Source organism: Trachurus japonicus, chromosome 12 (genome assembly GCF_045865225.1).
Source record: "Trachurus japonicus isolate A0001 chromosome 12, Traja_1.0".
NCBI classification, from domain to species: domain Eukaryota; kingdom Metazoa; phylum Chordata; class Actinopteri; order Carangiformes; family Carangidae; genus Trachurus; species Trachurus japonicus.
Genome location: NC_140918.1, coordinates 2,434,509 through 2,457,794, shown reverse-complemented (window position 1 = coordinate 2,457,794; position 23,286 = coordinate 2,434,509). Strand labels below are relative to the sequence as shown.

General features: G+C 41.8%; 1 protein-coding gene across 1 annotated transcript in view; it reads left to right on the top strand.

Moving 5' to 3' along the window:
* The window catches only part of myo18b (myosin XVIIIB), an 88,453-nt gene that overhangs the window by 2,858 nt on the left and 62,309 nt on the right, over nt 1-23,286 (top strand). Inside the window, exons 4-13 of the mRNA XM_085792582.1 lie at nt 1,441-1,553; nt 8,268-8,435; nt 9,883-10,093; nt 10,979-11,121; nt 12,824-12,924; nt 14,835-14,898; nt 17,336-17,480; nt 20,253-20,423; nt 21,098-21,188; nt 21,827-22,019. Of these exons, the coding sequence (XP_085648708.1) occupies nt 1,441-1,553; nt 8,268-8,435; nt 9,883-10,093; nt 10,979-11,121; nt 12,824-12,924; nt 14,835-14,898; nt 17,336-17,480; nt 20,253-20,423; nt 21,098-21,188; nt 21,827-22,019 (1,400 nt within the window). The remainder of the gene's footprint in view (nt 1-1,440; nt 1,554-8,267; nt 8,436-9,882; nt 10,094-10,978; nt 11,122-12,823; nt 12,925-14,834; nt 14,899-17,335; nt 17,481-20,252; nt 20,424-21,097; nt 21,189-21,826; nt 22,020-23,286) is intronic.

Genomic DNA, 23,286 nt, shown 5'->3' with positions numbered 1-23,286 from the left:
GCTTGATGATACCGATGTTGAGCCGATGCATCAGTGTGCATCCCTAGAAGTCATCAAAACTATGAAGGAACACAGATGGAGATATGTAGTAAACAGCAACAAGGTCTCAGCTCCTCTGGAAACTCCTTCACCACTGTTGGGAAACAGAAACGTAACATAACTCCATATGTGTTCCTTCATATGTCTTCAGTTTGAATCTACAAAAAAGTAGAAAGTGATGAAAATAAAGGAAAACCATTGAATGAGAAGGTGTTTGTTATACATCCAACAGACAGCAGTGCAAAACATAACACAAACCTATGATGCTGAATTTGACTAAACAGGAATTCACATTTATATCATATTAAATATTAAAAGATGAAATCAGAATCAAAAACAACTACTTTTCAATGTTCTCTCTTTCATTTTTACTACTGACTGTTACTCTGCTTCCTGTGCTTGTGTGAACATGTGAACAGTGTCTCTGATTGGGCCGTAAACTGTGTGTGTGTGTGTGTGTGTGTGTGTGTGTGTGTGTGTGTGTGTGTGTGTGTGTGTGTGTGTGTGTGTGTGGATTAGTGTGGGACTGCAGTAAATCCAGACTCAATCTCTAGTAATCTTCTAGTCTGTTCTATTACCTTGGTATCATGTTGCTACTGTCACTGTGTCTCTCATGCTGCTGCTGCTGCTGCTGCTGCTGCTGGTGACCATATGTGCTCGGCTCGGCTCCGTATCCATCTGTTCATCCCATCCATCCCATCATATCCATCCATCCATCCCATCACATCCAGCCACTTACCACACTGCACTGCACTAATCCCATCAGAGCTTCATATTCCCTCCTGACCTCTGACCCCTGACCCTGCTCTTTAATATCTAGGTATTAGAGGGTTATGATGAACATTTATTTCATTTTATTTATTCATTCCAGTCCTGGGGTTTGAAAGGAGCAGGATGAAGAGAACATATAAAACCTACTAATTTCTTAAAAAAAAAAAACCCACTTTCATCAGATGAAATTACATAATAATAATGAACCGGTTTACAGCCAACAATATAGAAATCAAAAATCCATAACTGTTCTTTTTTAGTACATGTTTTTATTTGCTTATACATCCTCTTAAACTGGAAGAAGAGAAGATTTGTGCAGCTTTTTCCTTCGAATGTTAAAGGGATACTTCACAGAAAATCAATAATTCACCAATCGTCTACTCACCGTCATGCCAAGGAAGGGTCTGGAGAACTTTCAGAGTCATCAAAACTCTTTAGGAGTTCCAGGGGGCAATGGATTTTCATATCACTTTTGATTGGTCCAAAACACACACTATGAAACATCCAGATACCTCCATACTGCTCGTCTGTACTGACCCAACTGTCCTGAAGCCGCCACATGGAAAAGTTGTTGGGGAAAAACATTAATGTGATCTCTCTCTATCTCTCTCTCTCTGTCTCTCCTTGCAGCCACTCAGCTGAAGCCGGACGAGGGAACACCTGAACTCCCAGAAGGCCGAGTGAGGGTCCGCCTGCACACGGACGGCTCGCTGCACGACGTCACCGAGTACGAAATCGAGAAGGTAACGACTCCGTCACAATACACACGTTCAGTCTGATGTATTTATAATGATATAAAGTCATGTAGATACTGTAACCGCTGTAGATGAAATTATACAAGAAATTTAGCAGATTATTAATGAAAACTAATGAAAATGTTTTCCACCACTGATTTAAAAATGTTTTCTTTTTTGGGGTTTTATCTTTAACATGATCAGAAAGGTGAGTAAAGTAAAAACATAGATTTAACACAGATCCATTGTGTTTGCTTCCAATAAAAAGTAAATGTATTTTTATTTTGATAATTCTTTACTAATTAACAATTTTTATAAACAAACGTGTGCAAAAATAAGTAAACAGTGATTTAAAAAAATGTGAAAATTAAGCTGTATTTAATTAACACACTGTAGAACACCAAATAGGATTTTTTTTTTTTCTTACAGTGGGTACTAGTTTCATTTGGACGTTTCCCTCACGTAACGCGTGATTCACGCGTTGCGTGAAGTTGTAGGTCACACTGTAGCCACTAGGTGGAAGCATCGTACTGAGATGCAGCTCAAAAGATTTTGGGATAATACCACGTTTGACCACAACGTAGCTGCAATGGAGAGTGGCGCTGTTCATACGCCATAGGCTACTTCATTTGCAGCTGTGGTCGAGAGAGCTAGAGAGTGAGTGGAGAGAGGGACCGCTACACCGGTCAATCAGATCAATGTTGTTGTTTTATTGTATCATTGGTTACAGACAGTAGCCTACGTTCAACAGGATCAGTGGTTCTCAGCCTTTTGGGGGTCCCCTGCATATTTTTGATCTCTCCTGTAGCCTGGCCGGGTCTGGCTCCAAGTTTGAGTAGTTTGAGTTCTGCAAGTTCTGGTGAATGTAACAATCCACTCAGCCCACGATCGCTACGTCCGTGCCAGCAGCCTGGACCCGATGCTGCTGGACTCACGAGCGGAGCAATAATGCACATCTGTCAGCAGCTGCTCTTGAAGGGACAGATTAGATGCTGATTTTGTTAACAGTGACTTTGTTGCATCCAAACATTTAGCATACTGTATCTGTCGGGTGCTGTCTCTTATCCGGTACAAAGTGGGAGATGACAGAACTACTTTAATCGAGGGAAAGCTACATTGTTGCGAGTTGACTCCGGCCGGCGTGTGCACATGCACTAAGCCTGTGAATATTCTCGTTTGTCCCGGACTCCCGGTCATAGCCTAGTTATCTCAAGGAAATTTAAATCAAATGCAACTGGACTTGGTTATTGGTCTAGGAAGACGTTTCACCTCTTAGGGGCCGTGTCCACCGGACGCGCTTTCAGCTCTGACAGCCTCTCAGCGCTGCTTTCCCAGCGCTTAGCGCGCTCTCTCTCTCTCCCTCGTCCGAATGCCGCTGTTGCTAGGTTACAAAACGAGTCCTCTGACACTTCCGTGTTCCGGCCTTGTTTAATGTAAACACTACAACGAGTGTCAGAAATACACAATAGCATTAGCAGCAGCTTTTGACATGGACCCTGAGGTCGGCCTACCTTCAATACAAGTGTGGGTCATGATATAAACCGAGCCACGTCTCCGGTTGTGTTGCTGTCGGTAACGTATGTCCCGCCCCTTCTTGATTCTGATTGGTCAGTGCGGGGAAAAGTGACATTGACGAGCGCGGCGCTGTTCTAAAAGTTGAACAGATTTCAACTCGAAGCGCTCTGAGCGCCGCGACAAAAAGAAGCAAGCGCCCAGGGCGTTTTACCGCCGAGGGCGCTGAGCGCTGTGAGCGCCCAACTCAATAGGGTTTGAATGTAAAATAGACGCCCAGAGCGCTGAAAACGCGTCTGGTGGACACAGCCCCTATCCTCTTGGATTACAAGTTACAGTTGCATTCGATTTAAATTTCCTTGAGATAAGTGCACACTGTTTCTGCTGTCAATTCGGTCATAGTTCATTTGTAACGTGTTTTCTTCATTCTTCATTAGGCTAATGTTAACACTAGAACCACCCAGATGGTCTCACACAGACGTTTGTGTTTTTCTTACGTAAATGACTTTGTTTACATTAAAACTACAGGTCTCTCAGTCCGTGACTTTTCCATGTGTGATGGTTTCTGAAGCTTACAACTTACACAAATGAAACATTCGATTTCTGGGCATTTATACCTCGGGTCGACAATAGCTTATTTTTTTTCTTCAATTATTGTTTTCATCTACAGTTATATTTATCATAATATGCCCAATTCGGGAGGGAGAGAGGGGGGAGAGAGTGCCACGGTCACGTTACATAATGTAACAGTTTCCAGAAAAATACAAAACAGGATATTTATTCATGTTACCCTCTGTTTAGGTAGATAAAGGTCTCAGTCACATTTGAATTAAAATAATGCAATTAGGCTTAAGGCTTTTTAAAAATAGGCCTATTTCATTTTTAGTTCCATAATTCAGAGATGATTTTCACTTAACGAAATGAAACGAAACAATGAAGCCTACAGTTTTGTCCTCCGACTTATGAAAAGTGTGAGGAGAGGTAGCTACTGTAAGAACCGGTTTTTCTAAGCTGACTGAACAGCTGTGTGAAGTTCTGTGGGGGGCAGGGCTGAAGTATCCACAAGCACACCTATTGATCAGAGATAAATGAAGGTGCTAATGTGTCGCTGATGTGTCTATTAAGCTGGTCCTACAGACCGCTGCATATAAACCACACTGTAGCGATAGCCTCGCTTTCAATAAAACACACACTAGCATTCTATAGCCTAATTGCAATCAGTGAAATATATGAAATCAATATAAAACACAATTTAAATATGAGAGTTGCTGTTGCTCTAGTTTAATAGCGCTGCAGCTGCATTTGCCGTGCGCCCTCATACTCCACTCCCAGAATGCCTCAGCACAGCACAACCATATATGGTCAGCACGTGCATAATTAAGTAGCCATGTGCTCTGTGGAGCGGCAACAAAGTAACAACAAAGACAACACCCGGAATGATGCTTCGGCGGACCTGCCCTCGCTTTTGAGGTCGGTTGTGAGAAAAATGCCAGCTGTCCAGTAGTGCTGCACGATTTGATAAAAATGTGCGATTGCGATTATGGTGGAAAATATTGCGATTTGCGATTGCGATTACGATATTGTAAATTAATGCTGTAAGGAGTCTATTTGCTTGATTATCAAGCACAGCACAGGAAATAACCATATTTTAGGAGTGTATTTCTCAAATAATAAGTGTTTCCTTACAGTATCTTTGTATTAAATAAAAATAGGTAACTTTTTGTGCAGTTTCATAGTCTACTGCGATGCCATCATTTATTACAATGCCTTTCTCCCCCCTCCCTCCTCTCACAGTACACAGGTAACACAGAGACAGACAGACAGACACACACACACACACGCACGCACGCGCGCACGCGCGCGCACACACACAGAACGGACGAGAGGAGACGGCAAATGAGTGTGGCTGTTACCGTAAAATAAAAATAAAAAATAAATTAAAAAGACAGTTAAAAGAAAACCAAACACCGGAGCTTTCTGGTCGTTCGCCCCAACAGGCATATACCTCCTCGTTTTTTAAACGCACTGCACATGTTGCGGAGGAAAACACAGTTCGCTCCGTGACGCTGCAGCTCCACACCTGCTGTAATCACGGGTGACGGTCCTGCAGCACATGGAGCGCTGTCTGCCAGCTGGGTAGTCACTAGGGCTGCCACAAACGATTATTTTGATAGTCGACTAGTCACCGACTATTTTTTTCGATTAGTCGACTAATCGGATCATACGTAAATTGAATGTAAAACATACAGCTTATCGCACCAGCATGCAGCTGCTCTTATATACCATCATTAGCTTTCAGCTTGAAGTGTTTAAGGTATATGCTAACTAAAAATAAAGACAATTAAGATGATAGTTCATTAAACTTTTAATGAAATATGCAGCTTTAACTGTAGCATAAAGTGCAAACAGCTGAGTAAAATAAGGATAAGGCACTGGCCTAAATAACACCAAAATAAATACTTAAAGGTTTTTTTGTCTTTCCTTCATTTGTCTCTGGCATTAAACATAGCTACATTTAAATAAAATGAGGTGGACACCTGAAACTAAGGAATTGTTCACAATAATAAAGTTTTGGTAGGCCTATCAATCAAATATAGCCTAACTTGTGCTCATTGTAGCTAAATAATATGAGTCGTTCTGTTAAAAAAAATCAAATAGTTTATAAGACAATCGTCTTGTCTGAAGAAATGTAAATGTGCCTTTTTACTGTCACAGAAGGAGAAACATGGAAAGACTCAACAGAAAGTTCTGTGTGAAACTGTCAAATGAAAACAAGTGAAACTGAGGTGCAGCTCAAACTCTGCAAGGTGCGGACTGTGATGAGAAGCTACCGGAAAATATTGATGTAGATTTACGCCGGGAGAGAAGACTTGCTCGTAGATGAGCGCTCATTACGTGACCAGGACGCTGTGACCAGACGCGGTAACGTTCCAATATAAGTCCGCGATTTTATTTTTAAATGACGAACGGCTGTTTTTCAGTCCGTGATTTAAAACGATGGAGCGGCGGTACCGCTGCTAGTAGCGCTTCTCATTTAAAATGACACACAGAGAGAGAGAGAGAGAGAGATAGAGGGAGGGAGAGGAGCGGCGGCGGCGGCGGCGGCGGCGGCGGGGGGGCGGGCGGGGGGTTACACCGGTGCCGCTTGATGAGGGACAAGACAGGTAGAGAGAGAAAAGAGAGAGACCACCTGTAAACTCACCTTGAGTGAGTGAGTGCATGTGTGTGTGTGGTGGGCGGCTGCAGCGGTGGGTGCGTGTGTGGATGGTGCCCCAGCAGTTTTGAGAGAAAAACAAAGTTTAAAAAAAAGAAAAGAAACGACGCATCGACTATTAAATTAGTTGTCGACGATTTTAATAGTCGACGTAGTCGTGACTAGTCGACTAATCGTGGCAGCCCTAGTAGTCACGTGATCAGACCTGCTGGTCACATGACTACTGACGGAGTCTGCTATGCTGCACACATTAGCGGCTCTGCTCCACACACTACAGGAGTTAAAGTCCCATTTACAGGCTCACGCGGTCGCACATTTATGTACTTAAAATCGCCAATCGCACTCTTTCGTGCGATTACGTAATCGCACGGCGTGACATCGCGATTGCGATTGCGATTAGATTAATCGTGCAGCACTACTGTCCAGACAACGGTGTTTTTTTTAAAGCACCCCTGCATTACACAAACACACACATACGGTATATATAGCCGCACATATAGGCTATAGCCTATCAGTGATCATAATAATGATGATAAGAGAAAATGCATTGTTCACTAAAACTGCACGTTGGCATCCCAGACTGAAATAAAATCTTTGCTTATAGTGACAGCTGCTCTACTAAGTGAACTATACCTTTCTTGCATTATAATGTTATTGTGTCTCGAGTGTTTCAGAGTCGGCCGGCTGTAAACCAGCTGACCCCGACTGAATTTTTTCTTTGCGGTCACATCAGCACGGCTGCATCTTCGGTCGCGGCTGCTGTGGCATTTGCCCATATTGCCCTATGGCCAGTCCGTCCCTGCCACTGGTTGTTTGTGTTGTCTGTCAAAACATGGATGAATGAAACCTATATCCACACATCTTGTAGCCTATTTCTATCGAGGGAAAGTTATTTCAGGATATCCTGTTTTATCGCCCAGCAGTGACATAGGCTATTGCCCGTTCATTCATGAGAAATCATCCAGCTACACTCTCAGTCAAACAAGGTGGAGAATGAACACTACTGTACAGTAGTTGGCTCATTTTAAAAACACACCAGCAGCATCGCCCACTGAGTTAATTAACTGCTGTGTGGAAAACCACGCTGTGGTGCGTAATCCCGGTGCAGATGGGTGTGTTTGGAGCTGACAAGAGGATCGATAAAAGAGAGTGAGACGTATAGCTGCCGTCGTTACATTTTTCTCATTGAAAAACTATACTGTATTATTATTATATTGCATTCCCCATTCGTGTTCACTGCTCCGTGCTGCTGTCTTATAGAGGCGATCTGCTGCTCACAGATGCCACCTGGCGGTTGTTTGGGCACATTGCAGCTTCTGGTGAAAACAGAATTACTCCTCCACAAAAAATCCGCGTGAGCCTCCCGTGACTCACGCGTGAATCTCGCGTGAAACCGTCCAAATGAAACTAGTACCCACTGTAAGTGAAGCAACAAAATGGAAAGGGGATTATTGATCCTCACATGTTGTATTTATAATGTATAACTCATATAGAGGCGTTAGAGAACTGCTGTAGATGATGTATGTCACAGAAATTACATAAGACATCGATATGTTTTACTTTTTCCCACCACCAATTTAAAAACATTTTCTTCTTTTCTTTTTCTGGTTTTATCTTTTCAAACATTTTCAACAAAGTAAAAACATAGATTGAACATAAATTGTTGTGTTTGTTTCCAAATCAGAAGTAACTAAGTCTCAATGATTGACTGACTGCTGACTACTGATTTACTAAATAACAATTTTAACAAACAAACTTGTGCAAGAATAAGTTCACAGTAAAAAAACAGTGAAAATTGATCTGTATTTATGTAGAACATCAAATAGGATTAAAAGCGACACAATAAAAAAGGAACAAAACATAAATCAGGTGTAGTAGAGTATTGATTATTGATCCTCACATGTTTTATAGACACAGAAATTAATCTGAGGATGGATTCAATAGGAAAAACAACCAACCAGCTGATCTCTTTGTAAATCTAATCTTTGTAAATCCAGTGTAACCCGTCGGAGCTGGACCTGTGCGAGGACCTGAGCGACCTGCAGAGCGTGAACGAGTGCGGCGTGCTGCACACGCTCACCAGCCGAGCCAAAGCCAACTCGCCGCTCACACACGCCGGACCCAACCTGGTCAACTTCTGGCCTCCGCTGCAGAGCCACAGCAAGGTGAGACCGCACCACCGCTACCAAACTGCCCTTTATTAAATATTATGGGTCAATCAGTTAAACAAGTCTTATTGGATCACTTTATTGCTGTATGGAAATGTGGACACTGTAATGAAGACAAGAAGACATCAGGTCCACTTTGTACTGTAGCTGCTGTTATGTGTTTGTAAAAGTGGACATTATGCTCCTCTTCCACAAATTAAAATAGTTCCCAAGTGTCTTATAGGATCCATCACCTGGTATTTATATCTGTTTCAGATGTTGAAGGGGTCTTAAATGCACATTTTTGAGAAATAATATGCAACATTCACCTCTATTTAGCCCGGTTTAGAGTAGAGAAGTATCTTTCTGTACCCTAACCATGTTATATAACTTAATAAAAACATTAAAAAAATACAATTAACTTAACATAAAGGCTACTAAAACAGTTCCCTTCCAGTGCCGTCATCAAGTTTTCACTTCCAGCTTCACTTTCACTCAATTCTTGAAGTTTATATCATAAATATTAGTGGATTGTCTGTTTGTCTTACATGAGTTTGTGTGTTTATAACAACAGGCTGCAAACCAACACCGCTGCAGGGACAATAAAGTTACTGCTGCACCACTACTCACAATATAATAATAGGGCCTATTAATAATACATTTTATTTTTAACACACTTTATATTTAACAAAAAATCTCAAAGTGCTACAACAGCAACCGAAAAAGAGAAATAATATAACCTGAGTTGCAATATACAAATCTCAGGGGGTGCAATTTTGTTTTTTGTTTTTTTTCTGTTGTACCGTTGTGTATTGTCGGCACTGTAAGTGTTGTGTTGCTACGGAGACGCCCTGGACAACAAATCATATTCTCAATAAGACCCAACACACACACACACCACATCATCAATTTTATATATTTTTTTTAACTGAAAATGAAGCAAAACTGACCGTTCACACTGAAATTGAAAGTGTAATATCTGCCAATAAAAATGCTAATATGATTTTTTTTCATAGTTTTATAGTTTCTTTTATTAGATCCAACCAGAAGCCAAAAACAAACCAGAATTCATTCAAACTTTTCATTCTCTTGATTATTTGAGTATTAAAGGGGACATATTATGCTAATTTCTGCTTGGGTTCTCTACACACCAGTTTCACAGCCCTGCTCTAAACGGTCGGTTTAGAGTCTTCGCTCTGGTAGCTGAGGTAACCATGGTAACCATGGGAGCGATGGGAGCGAGGGCTTGAATATTCACATCACCCAGCTTGTGATGTAATAAGCGGGGTGAAATTAAACCCAAACCCTACTAAAACCGAATGACAACGTTATGACATTGACATAATGTTTATGACATGTTCATGACAGTGTCATGTCAGTCTTATGACGATACCTTCAAGTAAAGTGTTACCAAACAGTTTCTGAATGTTAATCTATGTGTTGATCGACCGGTTTCCCCCTCCAGACGCCCAGGTCGCGGCGAGGAGAGTCGATGTGGGACGCCCCCCCGGCGCTGGCGGCGCTGGTGAAGCGGGTTTACGTGTCCATGGTCGGCAGCAGGAGAGACCACAGCGTGTGCGCGGTGGGACGCAGCGGGACAGGGAAGACGACGGCGTGTCAGGCCTTCACGCACGCTCTGCTCCGCCAGGCCGGGACGACCGGAGACAACATCAGCGGTGAGTTCAGGGGCAGTTGGACAGACGAGGACTCAGTCTGTGGTTGGTTTGTTTGGTTTTTTTAATACTTTATTGCAGGATTGCACAAGTCGTTAGTTCATGTTCCATTACACATCTTTTTAGCTATTGGAGCATTCCCTACAAAAATGTAACACTTTACTTGAATAGGTATTCATAAGATTGACATAACACTGTCATAACCATGACATAACAGCTGTCATAAACATCAATGAATACTTATGACAGCTGTTGTTAAGTGTCATTCTGCTATAGAGAATGTGAAGCTGACGTCACGCCACTTTGGCGTTGTGGGACGTCGGCGCCATCTTTGGAGGAACGCAAACGTAAACAGAGTGGGGAAAACGGAGGAAAACGAGCAAGAAGTAAAAGAGAAAGAAAAAGAGACGAGGAAGACGGACAAAAAGAAAAAAAAGAAATGGAGAAGGGGAAGGGAAACGAAGGAGGAACGTATCGTGATAAACTCAAATTTAACGAGAAACAAAGGTACACAGAAAAACTACAACTTATTAACGGTGTCGATCCCTACGTTTTGCTGTTAAGCGACTGGATTCAAGACCCAGATTTACTCCCTCCACTGACTCATCCAGACATCGTGAACTATCTTGTTTTTGGTATTAGTGCATATAATACTGTGGCAGCAGTACTGTCCCACCATGATTACTTTTAAGTGACTTTGAGGAACTTTTTTAGGGAGACGAGCAAGTGTTTACATCCGCGATCCTCCAAAGATGGCGCCCAACGTCCCACGGCGTGACGTAACTTCACATTCTCTAGAGGCGTTTTTCCAATCGTCGTCTTCTATTTGTATTTTGTGGTTGGTTTGTTTGATGCTGATGTCGTCTCTGTCTCCTCCTCTTCGTCCAGCGGAGCGCGTCCAGGCCATGTTCACCGTGCTCCGCTCCTTCGGCTGCGTCAGCTCCCTGCACAGCGACGCCTCGTCTCGATTCGCCACCGTCTTCTCGTTGGACTTTAACCACGCAGGACAGGCCGCCGCCGGACACCTGCAGGTACGAAACACACACACACGTAAAATGTATCAATATAATTTCAGTTAAAGCAGATATCATCGGCACGGCCGTTTCGGCTAATGCTGTGTTCAAGGCAGGCTTTTGAAACCGTAAGTTACAGCTTCAAGTCACAACTACGACTTGGTAGCGTTCCAGGTAACCCGTAGCTCGTGTTTTTACCGTCCTGTTGTCTGTGAAAGTTCCCTATAACGGCCACTCGTAACTTCCGACCCGTGAACTCGTACCAGATCGAACTGGTATGACTTCACAGGAAGGAAAAACACAAAGTACGAGTTTCCTTGAACGCACCATGAGTTAGCAGCCCCCGCCCTTGTCAGGCATCAATTGGTCCTCGTGCTATGTCACCACATTCACGCGCATCCCTTGGCTGCACACACAGCCCTTCATGCCGTTCTCTCCCCTCATTGGATAACACTTGTATCCCACAAGGAAAATTTTCTCCTCGGGTTACAGCAGAGCAGAGTGACGGAGAGACTCGTGTTTAGGCTGAAATACTTCATGTAAGTGATTGCTGACGGAAAATAGGACTATTTAGGACTTATATTAACAAAAACATTCCACTGATATCTGCTTTAATGTTTTTTTTTTGCGTTATATCCACTCTCTGTTGTCCAAAAACAGCAATATAGGTCATTAATAACTCAATATTCTCACAGTTTAAGTTATCAAACATAGTTTATTAAGTCCTAAAATAAACTGCTACTTGGAAATATTCAGAAATTGTTCAGGGACAGAGAGAAAGGGAGGTTATAATTGAAGTTTTCAAGTGTTTTCAGTCTCATTTTACTTATTTATTTGGTTATTAAAGGGATAGTTCAACATTTTAGTCAGATCCTCCTCTCACCATAACCCCTATAGTCATAGCAGCAGGTTCATCACCTTTAATTATCGGTGCATGTTGTTTTGAGATCGGCGGGGCAGAGACGTGACCTGCTCAGTGAACACAATGTATTATACAATCCAACAACTCCACAACGTTCTGGTGGACAAGTTGTGACCTGCACATTCACCACGCTATGAGATAATCATGTAACATTAGAGACAGAGTTGTTATAGAGGCAAATGCAACCGGAACTATTTGGTGAGGACTATTCTTCCTTGGGTCATTTTAAAAACAGACAACTTTAAATCACAAGACAGTCAAAATAGTCGAACAATTAAGTCAAACTACAACAATATACACTATCAACAACAATCCCATTATAATTAGTACAACAAATAGGATAAAACCCTTTAAAATAACTTATGCATTTCCCTCTAAAACAACTCTGTGTGGTAACGTTGTGTTATTATCTCATAGCGTGGTGAATGTGCAGCTCACAACTTGTCCACCAGAGCGTTGTGGAGTTGTTGGATTGTGTATTTGATGAGTTTGATGAGGGGCAGGCAGCCTGTACCGTTCACCTCCATTGTGTTCACTGAGCAGCTCACGTCTCTGCCCCGCCGATCTCAAAACAACATGCACCGATAATTAAAGGTGGTGAACCTACTGCTGTGACTATAGGGATTATGGAGAGAGGAGGAGCTGACTAAATGTTTAACTGGTCCTTTAACACAAAGTCAAACATGTTGTCATACAAACTCAGTCACGTCTCCTCCTCTTCCTCCTCTTCCTCCTCCTCCTCCTCCTCCTCCTCCTCCTCCTCTTCCTCCTCCTCTTCCTCCTCTTCCTCTCCATCAGACCATGATGCTGGACAAGTGGAGAGTTTGTCAGAAAACCCCCGGGGAGAGTAACTTCCTGGTTTTCTCTCAGATGTTGGCTGGAGTCAGCACAGAGATGAGGTAACGTCCAACACACAAGAGACTCACTGTAACTAGAGTAACTAGTTACTTCTGTTCTTATTTATATACAGCACTTTAAAATGCTCTATAAATACGTATATGTTACATAAAAAAACAGCAGGAAGTACTGTGATAATAGGAATAATTTATTGTGATACTTCAACTACAGGAAATAGTTTTATTGTGAAATCATGACCACGATACTGTCACTACTTTATTGTGATTCTTTAACCACAGAAAGTAACTTTAACTGTGATTGGTTACTGCAGGAAATGCTTTTATTGTGAAACTTTTACTCCAGGAAAAACTTGTTCTTTGTTACTGTTACTACAGGAAATACTTTTATTTTGACTCTTTAACTACTTGTAATTTGATACTTTAACCACAGGAAAGACTTTTACTGTGAAACTTTAACTAAAGGAAGTACTTTAACAATGATACTGTAACCACTGGAAACACCTTTATTATGACACTTTAAGTACAGGAAATACTTCTGCTTTGATATTGTAACTACAGAAAATACTTTTATTTTGATTCTTTAACCACAGGAAGTACTTTTACTGTAAAACTTTATTTTTTATTTAAACTTTATTGTGACACTTTAACTTCAGGAAATACTTCTGCTTTGTTACTGTTACTACAGGAAATACTTTTACTGTGAAATGACTTTACTGTGATACTTTCACTCCAGGAAATACCTTACCTTAAAGGACAATTCCGGGCAAATTCAACTCAGGCTGTATGTTCCTAACATTTTAGGTCTAAAAGAAGGAATCTGAAGGTTTTCAGTTTAATATCTCCTGTTTTGCGGTAGTTGTGTCTGTCCCCGCGTCGCCACGGCAGCGATGAATGGGAGCGGATTGAAGTTCTGCTGCTTAGGCTGTTTCCATCCCTCAAAGCCACAGACAGCGTCAGATGGAGACTCAAACATGCAGCCAGAAGTTTATTTACTTCAACAAGCCGACATGTTTGTAAAACTAGATCTAATTCAAAGTCTGGCGGAGTCGAGACCCAAGTTGACGCTCGGTGTGTTCAGGTGCAGTGGGAAGCTCCCGTTTGTGTCATAAACACAGGAATATCAACTCTGGACTTGCTTCAAGTAAAAAAAACTTCTCGGCGCATGTTTGAGTCGCCATCTGACGCTGTCTGTGGAAAAAAATGTACACTTGAAGCAAGTCAAGAGTTGATATTCCTGTGTTTATGACACAAACGGGAGCTTCCCACTGCACCTGAACACACCGAGCGTCAACTTGGGTCTCGACTCCGCCAGACTTTGAATTAGATCTAGTTTTACAAACATGTCGGCTTGTTGAAGTAAATAAACTTCTTGGTGCATGTTTGAGTCTCCATCTGACGCTGTCTGTGGCTTTGAGGGATGGAAACAGCCTAAGCAGCAGTGGAACTTCAATCCGCTCCCATTCATCGTTGCCGTGGCGACGCGGGGACAGACACAACTACTGCAAAACAGGAGACATTACACTGAAAATCTTCAGATTCATTCTTTTAGACCTAAAATGATAGGAACATACAGCCTGAGTTGAATTCGCCTGGAATTGTCCTTTAATACTTTAACTCAAAGAAATACTTGCACTTTGATACTTAAACCACACTAAAAATACTTTTACAGTGAAACTTTAACTACAGGAAACACTTTTACTATGAAATAACTTTATTGTGACATTGTTAACACCAGGAAATACTTTAATATCTACACTTTGAGTATATTTTAGGTTTTTTTTTAATGCACTGCATGTTTTATTTGAACAGTATCAGAGTATTGTCTGTATTTTCTGCACCAGTACAACATGTTTTTTTTCCCTGATGATCTGATGTCTCTGGACTTTTACATATTTATAATTTCACAGTGACTCGGCAGCGCTGATTAAATCCTGTTGTTGATTCTTCATTAGGACAGAACTGCAGCTGCACCAGCTCCCCGAGGCCAACTCGTTTGGCATCGTTCATCCCACCAAGGTACAGTCAGTGTGTGTGTGTGTGTGTGTGTGTGTGAGTGTGTGTGTGTGTGAGTGTGTGTGTGTGTGTGTGTGTGTGTGTGTGTGTGTGTGTGTGTGTGTGTGTGTGTGTGTGTGTGTGAGTGTGTGAGACTTGCAGCCAGTCAGCACAGTGAGAATCGGGTTTGTTGTTGTTGCCAGGTTGGTTTTTCCCACATTCGAGGAATTAGTTTCAGTGTTTTGGTTCAGAACAATAAAACAACACGACTAATGCAAATCATGTTGTTTAAAATGAATATTAATAGAATCATTTACATTCACTCGCTGTGCGTCCTTGGTCCGGCCTTCACACATGTTTTGATGATATTAAATATTTAAAGAATATGAGATAACGATTATTCCAGCAACAGTTTGACACTAGATGATTTAAATCATTTTACTTTTTATTTCTAAGGTCAGAACAGAAATGGGGAAGAAACATTTTAGGTTTTCTGCTCCAACTACATGGAACATTTTGCAGCCAGAGCTCAAACTGGCTCCAAAATCTGGTATCTATGAGTCTATGAGTGTATTTAAGTCCATGATTAATCCCATTATATCCAGGTTTCATGAGTGCAAATGTTTTAATAACAGAACGTTACCACACAGAGTTGTTTTAGAGGTAAAATTCATGCAAAACCACTGATGCACGTTGCCTTCAGGGACAGTTTTTCATCAACAGTCTCTGTATTTCCCTCTAAAACAACTCTGTGTGGTAACGTTGTGTTATTATCTCATAGCGTGGTGAATGTGCAGGTCACAACTTGTCCACCAGAGCGTTGTGGAGTTGTTGGATTGTGTATTTGATAGGGATGGGACTTTTTGTCGACAAAACGGCCGACATTCGACACATGCTCCCCTCGACAAAAAAAATAGTAGAGTGTCGACATGTCGAGGGGGGCGGGGCTTGTGGGATTTCCATGTGTAAATTGCATTTTGTCTTTCAATATTTCCTATTCAAATAAACAGCAGAAAGTGCCACTTTCCCCCTAATGAAATAAAATATTTTAAATAAAACAAATCCACTTTTTCTAAATGGGATAGCTACTTGAGTTGACCCTCATTCTACTTCACATGTGACGGGAGCGTGCGCGCATGGTCAAAACAGGTGGATGCAATGGTTGCATTCTTCGTAGAGGATCGCGGACATGCAGGGAAAAAACAAAGAAAGAAAAGAAACCGAATGCGTGCTGCCTTGTCCGCTTGTGCCAAAAGGAGCGTTAATAAACCACAACAAAAGTACGTGTAGCCCCCCCGCATATCTGCTGCTGCTGTTAAAAAAAAGGGGGGGCTGACAATTCGACAAAAAGTCGACACATGGGCCTCGACAATCGATTTTCCAAATCCTGTGTCGTTCCCATCCCTAGTATTTGATGAGTTTTTAATGAGGGAAACCAAGAAATCCCATAATGAGCCTCTGTAGCGTAGCTCTGAGCAGCTCACGGCTCTGCTCCGCCGTTCTAAAAATAGCTTGCACCGACAATTAAAGGTAACGAACCTACTGCTATGACTATAGGGATTATGGCAATGGGGCAATTTTATAACCAAAAGCAAACTCCTCTGGGCCTCTTAACATTAAACTCAACCTGCTCATTCTCCTGCTGGCTGCTGCTGCACAGGGACTGTTCTCAGATCTGTCACCTGCTGCTCAGGAACGCAGCTTCATGATAAGTTTATTTATTTAAAGGTGTTCAGAAAAGAACATTGAATTTGAGCCCACTATGGGTCTTAAAATTAGTGTAATAACTCATCTATCAGACGATGTCGCCCAAACTTTGTGCAAAATTCAATTTTAAGTAAATCCGGGGTGAAAGTGGGATAGTTTTTCTTCGCATTAGATAATGCAGGCACACAAATTATGCATCACTTTGCTCACGATTCATCAGCCAATGTTATCAGCATCCGTCATCTGTCAATCAAACGTCTGAGGTAAATTCATCTGCGTTGCCTTCAGGGACAGTTTTTCATCAACAGTCTCTGTATTTCCCTCTAAAACAACTCTGTGTGGTAACGTTGTGTTATTATCTCATAGCGTGGTGAATGTGCAGCTCACAACTTGTCCACCAGAGCGTTGTGGAGTTGTTGGATTGTGTATTTGATGAGTTTGATGAGGGAAACCAAGAAATCCCATAATGAGCCTCCGTAGCGTAGCTCTGAGCAGCTCACGGCTCTGCTCCGCCGTTCTAAAAATAGCTTGCACCGACAATTAAAGGTAACTAACCTACTGCTATAATGACTATAGGGATTATGGCAATGGGGCCAGTTTGCCGCCAAAATGTTGAACTATCCCTTTAAAGAGGTGAAATGATGCAGTGAAGCCGTGACTCAGCTGTTCTTCTCTGATTAAGTGGCTGATTCTCACAGACCTTCCTCACTCCCTCCCTCCCTCCCTGTGTGTGTGTGTGTGTGTGTGTGGTCAGGTGGAGGAGAAGCAGCGAGCGTCCGTCGCCTTCACCAAGCTGCTGGTTGCCATGGAAACGCTCGGCTTCTCCGCCGCGGAGCAGAAGGCGATCTGGCACGTCCTGGCTGGTATTTACCATCTGGGCGCCGCCGGGGCCTGTAGAGGTAACGCACACTGACTCATCTTCATCATCATCATCATCATAATTTATCACCATCTTCATCATCACTCACACACACACGGTGTCACTAATGTCCTCGCTACACAAAAACACACACACACACACACACACACACACACACACACACACTGTTAACAACACAATCAGAGAACTAAAGAGAAAAGCTGCTGCATCTCTAATAAAAGACACATTTATCAATACAACTTCAGTTTATTTGCTCTGATGTGGCTCAGACAGTTCATTAATATCCACTCTCTATTGTCCAAAAAAACAGCAATATTTAAGCTTCGCGTCGGGCCGAACAACGCCCCTTAGCCGTGGTATAATGAGCATATACCACGGCCTGTCGTGATATATTGCTTTTATAAAACGGTTACGAATAATGACAATATGAAAGAGGGATACGTAATCAATTTCATGTAGTTTTATTCAACCAGAAATACATATTATTCAATAAAATAGCCTCACTGTGGAAAAAATAGTCCCACCTCTCCAGACGTTAGCTCCTAGTTAGCTCTGTATCTCGTCTTTTCCTCCGCTTTTTTTTCAGGTGAAAGTCACTGCTCAATCCCCTCTACCATTGTTAACCCTCCCCGCAGGTGAAAGTTCACCTCAAACATGTGAATTCAACTACTTTAGTCCGTTTTTTAACAACGTAAAAACACAGACTGTCTTTTGCTACGGACTGCAACAGTCCGTTGTCATGGATACATGACAACAACTTCCATTCATACCAGTCATACGTGCCTGAGGCGGAGTGATAGCCTAGAATAGTAGCCGTGGTATATGCTCAATATACCACGGCTAACAACCAATCAGATCGCCGGATTTCACCTTTCCGTTTTATAAAGATAATTAATAGCACTTGGTATCATTTCAGGATCACAATAACTCATTATTCTCACAGTTTAAGTTATTAAAAAACAACATAAATAAAGTTTTTTAAGTCCAAAATAAACTACTACTTAGAAATATTCAGAAGTTGTTCAGGGACAGAGGGAACAGGAGCTTATAATTTAAGTTTTCAAGTGTTTTCAGTCTTATTTTACTGACTTATTTGGTTATTTAATATGAATTATTTCTTTGTTTATCTTAGTTTAGTGTATATTGACTTTGAGTATTGAGTGAATTATTAACAATGAGTGATTTTTGGGGACGAGCAGTGGGATTAAATATGTTTTTTTTTTTTTCTTCTTTCCACTCTGGAACAATAATGTGCTATAAAACACTTTTTTTTTTCTTTTTTTTTAACAAATTATTTCTCGTCTTTCATTTCTTGTTCATTTCATATTAGAAATATCAATTTTTTAGTTCATTTCAGCTGTTTTGATTATAATATCATTACTCTAATTGCACATATTTGACTTTTGAGTATTCAGTGAATTATTAACAACGAGTGATTTTTGGGGACGAGCAGTGGGATTAAATATGTTTTTTTTCTTCTTCTTTCCACTCTGGAACAATAATGTGCTTTAAAACACTTTTTTTTTTAAACAAATTATTTCTCGTCTTTCATTTCTTGTTCATTTCATATTAGAAATATCAATTTTCAGTTCATTTCAGCTGTTTTGATTATAATATCGTTACTCTAATTGCACATTATGACATCAGCTGTGTTTCTCCTGCTGTGGTTCAAATGAAAAATTTAATGAAGGATTCAGTTCATCATTATTATTTTCACGTTACTGTCTAATATCATCATCAATCACTTCACCAGAAGTGTCAGCGTGTTTTACTTTTTTCATATAGTATTTCATACATTCACATTAATTAGAAATATGTTTAGAATATTTTAGAAATTGATGTTGCTGTTCTGAATTTGTGGCATGTTTCATATAAATTACAGTGTTTCATAGGGGTGTGCATTGGCACTGCCCTCACGATTCAATTCGATTACGATTCAGCAGGTAACGATTCGATTCGATTCGATTCGATTCGATTCGATTGTACGATGCATTGCGATGCATCAAAATTCTACTGCACGCAACACGGCAAATTTTTCATCAATCATGAGATAATGAACAACAGATTTTTCGGCTGCTATGTATTATCACTCTTGAATGGTACAGGGTATTGGATATGGCATTTTCAAACCTGAAAAAGAAAACATAAATCACTTCTAAAAATTAGCCGACCAAAATTTCATTGGTCGATTGGTCGCAGGAAAAAACAAACCTTTGGAGCCTTGTCTTGTCAATATTAACTCAAAATCAATATAAAAGACTATGTGGCTTTTATTAGCTACAGGCTGCGCATGTCGTTGCTCCGGAAATGACCCCGGAGGTAATTGAAACTTCACAACTTTATTTGAGGCCAGAAAATAAACAGTGACATAATCGATTATGGCACGTTGCTGCATCGATGCTGAATCGTGCATGTCCCGCATTACGATCCATCGCCGAATCGATTATTGTTGACACCCCTAGTGTTTCATGTTAAAGCAGGTTACCTGTGTGTGTGTGTGTGATGGAGCAGAAAATGAAGTGTTGATGTAGCAGAGTGAAGCTGCTGATGTTTTTAAACCGCGTCTCTGCTGCTGCTGCTGACACAAACCACCTGCTGCTGCTGCTGAGAGGAGTCAGCACTTTACTCAACGCCTCACATCACACACCAATCTTTCTCTCTTTTCCCCCTCTCCACACCTCCTCTCCTCCTTCTCTCCTCCTCTCCTCCTCCCCTCCTCCTCTCCTCCTCCTCCTCCTCCTCCTCCTCCTCTCCTCTTCCTCCTCCTCCTCCTCCTCCTCCTCTCCTCCAGTGGGCCGTAGACAGTTTGTGAACTTCGACGGTGCCCAGGCGTCCAGCAGCGTGTTGGGCTGCGAGGGCGAGGAGCTGCACACGGCCGTGTTCAAACACCACCTCCGCCAGCTGCTGCAGCGAGCCACCGGGGGCAGCAGAGAGAGGAGCGCCGCTGCAGAGGCAGAGGAGGGTGAGACACACACACACACACACACACACACACACACACACACACACACTAGGTGTTGCTGGTGGGAGGCCAAAGCAGGAATAACCAGGATACACTTGAGAGAGACTCTGTGGGTGAAGTTAAACAGATCAGACACACGCTGAGGCACTTAAACGCATTTAATTAAAATATACTAATGCTAAAAATACTGGAATCAGCTTAAAACTCCTTCAAAATAAAGGTAGATGTTTGTGTTAAAGCTCCATACAGTATAAAGGTAGATGTTTGTGTTAAAGCTCCATACAGTATAAAGGTAGATGTTTGTGTTAAAGCTCCATACAGTATAAAGGTAGATGTTTGTGTTAAAGCTCCATACAGTATAAAGGTAGATGTTTGTGTTAAAGCTCCATACAGTATAAAGGTAGATGTTTGTGTTAAAGCTCCATACAGTATAAAGGTAGATGTCCATGTGTAGTGTGATTATAAAGCAGCTCTAGGTTCTATATTAATACTGTGAAAGTATCAAAGCCTCAGTCCACAGAGAAATGCACACAGCCTGTATTCAGAAACTGAGCCTTAAAACCAGCCGTCAGGACTTCCTGTCACTTTGTGATGTCACAACAAAGCCCCGCCCCCCTCACCACCTGCCCTTCAAAATAAAAGACACTAATCTATAATCGTCTTGGTCTCTGCAGGTCCCAGGTTGACGGCTGTTCAGTGTGTTGAAGGAATGGCTGCAGGACTTTATGAAGAACTCTTTTCTGCCATCGTCTCACTCATCAACAGGTACACACACTAACACACACACAGAGTGTCCGTTAGGGGTGGGAGAAAAAATCGATTCACATAAATATCGCGATATCCTTTTTGGCGATTTTTAAATCGATTTTTTTTTCTAAAATTTTTTTGCATTTTTTTGAAATATTGTCCAACACTGCAAAAACTCAACATCTTACCAAGAATATTTGTCTTATTTCTATTCAAAACAATCATATTATACTTAAAATAAGACTCATCACATTAAAAAGTAGCTTGTTTTTAGACACTTTTTACTTCTTTTCAAGCATATTTTCACTTGAAATAAGTAGAAAAATCTGATAGTGGAACAAGTTTTTCTTATTACAAGCACAAAAACCTGCTTTCACTGGCAGAATTAACTACTTATTTCAAGTGAAAATTAGTTTGAAACAAGTGAAAATGATCTAAAAACAAGTTAATTTTTAGGCGATGAGTCTTATTTTTAAGTGCAAAGAGATTAGTTTTGACTTGAAATGAGACATTTTGACAAGAAATAAGACAAATATTCTTGGAAAGATTTTGAGTTTTTGCAGTGAATGTGCATTTGTTCACCTTTTTTTACATACAGAGAGTACAGGTTTTGAAAAGGGTTTAAGTTCACTTGATGATGATGTGGTGTTTCTCAGGGCTCTGAGTGGGCAGCAGCTGACCTTGGCCTCCGTCATGGTGGTGGACTCTCCGGGCCTCAGGAACCCCAGACACTCGTCGGAGGAGCGAGCGGCCGGTTGGTCGGAGCTCTGCCACAACTACCTGCAGGAGCGGCTGCTGGAGCACTACCACACACACACCTTCAAACACACTCTGGAGAGGTACACACAGGTAACTACACACACACACCTTCAAACACACACTTGAGAGGTACACACACGTAACTACACACACACCTTCAAACACACGCTGGAGAGGTACACACAGGTAACCACACACACACCTTCAAACACACACTGGAGAGGTACACACAGGTAACTACACACACACCTTCAAACACACACTGGAGAGGTACACACAGGTAACTACACACACACACACCTTCAAACACACTCTGGAGAGGTACACACAGGTAACTACACACACACACCTTCAAACACACACTGGAGAGGTACACACAGGTAACTACACACACACCTTCAAACACACGCTGGAGAGGTACACACAGGTAACTACACACACACCTTCAAACACACACTGGAGAGGTACACACAGGTAACTACACACACACACACCTTCAAACACACTCTGGAGAGGTACACACAGGTAACTACACTCACACCTTCAAACACACACTGGAGAGGTACACACAGGTAACTACACACACTCTAAAACATGCGCTTCAACTGGGAGCCGCAAAGTCTGGTAGCTCTGAGTTTTTGAGTTTTTACTCAACATTTGCTTTATTTTTGTTGTGTTTTTTGTTATCTACTGATGGATGCTTCTCTGGGGAGAAGAGATTCTTCAGAGATGAGCTTCTTTCATTGAAAATGGACAGATCTGGAGGACACCACCATCCTGTCCTCAGATGATCTGAAGAGGTGCTTTTGTGGTGGTTGTTGTGCTGCTGCTGGTGCAAAGTTAAAGGCTTGGAGGTGGAGATGTCCTATCAGTCCTTTCTGAGGTCAGTCATCATTGGAAATATCAACTCTCTGCCCAACAAGAGTGATGAAGAGCTGGAGATATTGGTGAAGACTCAGAAAGTAGACATTTATTTTATTTTTTCGAATCATAACAACACTTGTGTACATCCCACCTAATGGCAACTGCTTAAGTTCCATCTGAAGTTCTCCATGAAGTTGTTGCTAGGATACAGACTAAACATCCTGAGGCACTAGAGCACTGAAGAAGGAGGAGGCAATTCTGGACGGCCTGGATCATCCACTTCATGGCACCTTCACTGACCAGGAAAGCAGCGGTGGTGGACGGCTCCTCTCTCCTTGCTGCAAGATGGAGGAATATAGTAGTGGGGCGGATAAGCAAAATGATTTGGCCCCTCCACCAATGATCCTGATCCACCTAGCTGCCTCTTCACCATCGGTCCTGCTCCACCCGGCGGCCCTGCTCCACCCTGCGGTTCCTGCTCCATCCGGCGGTT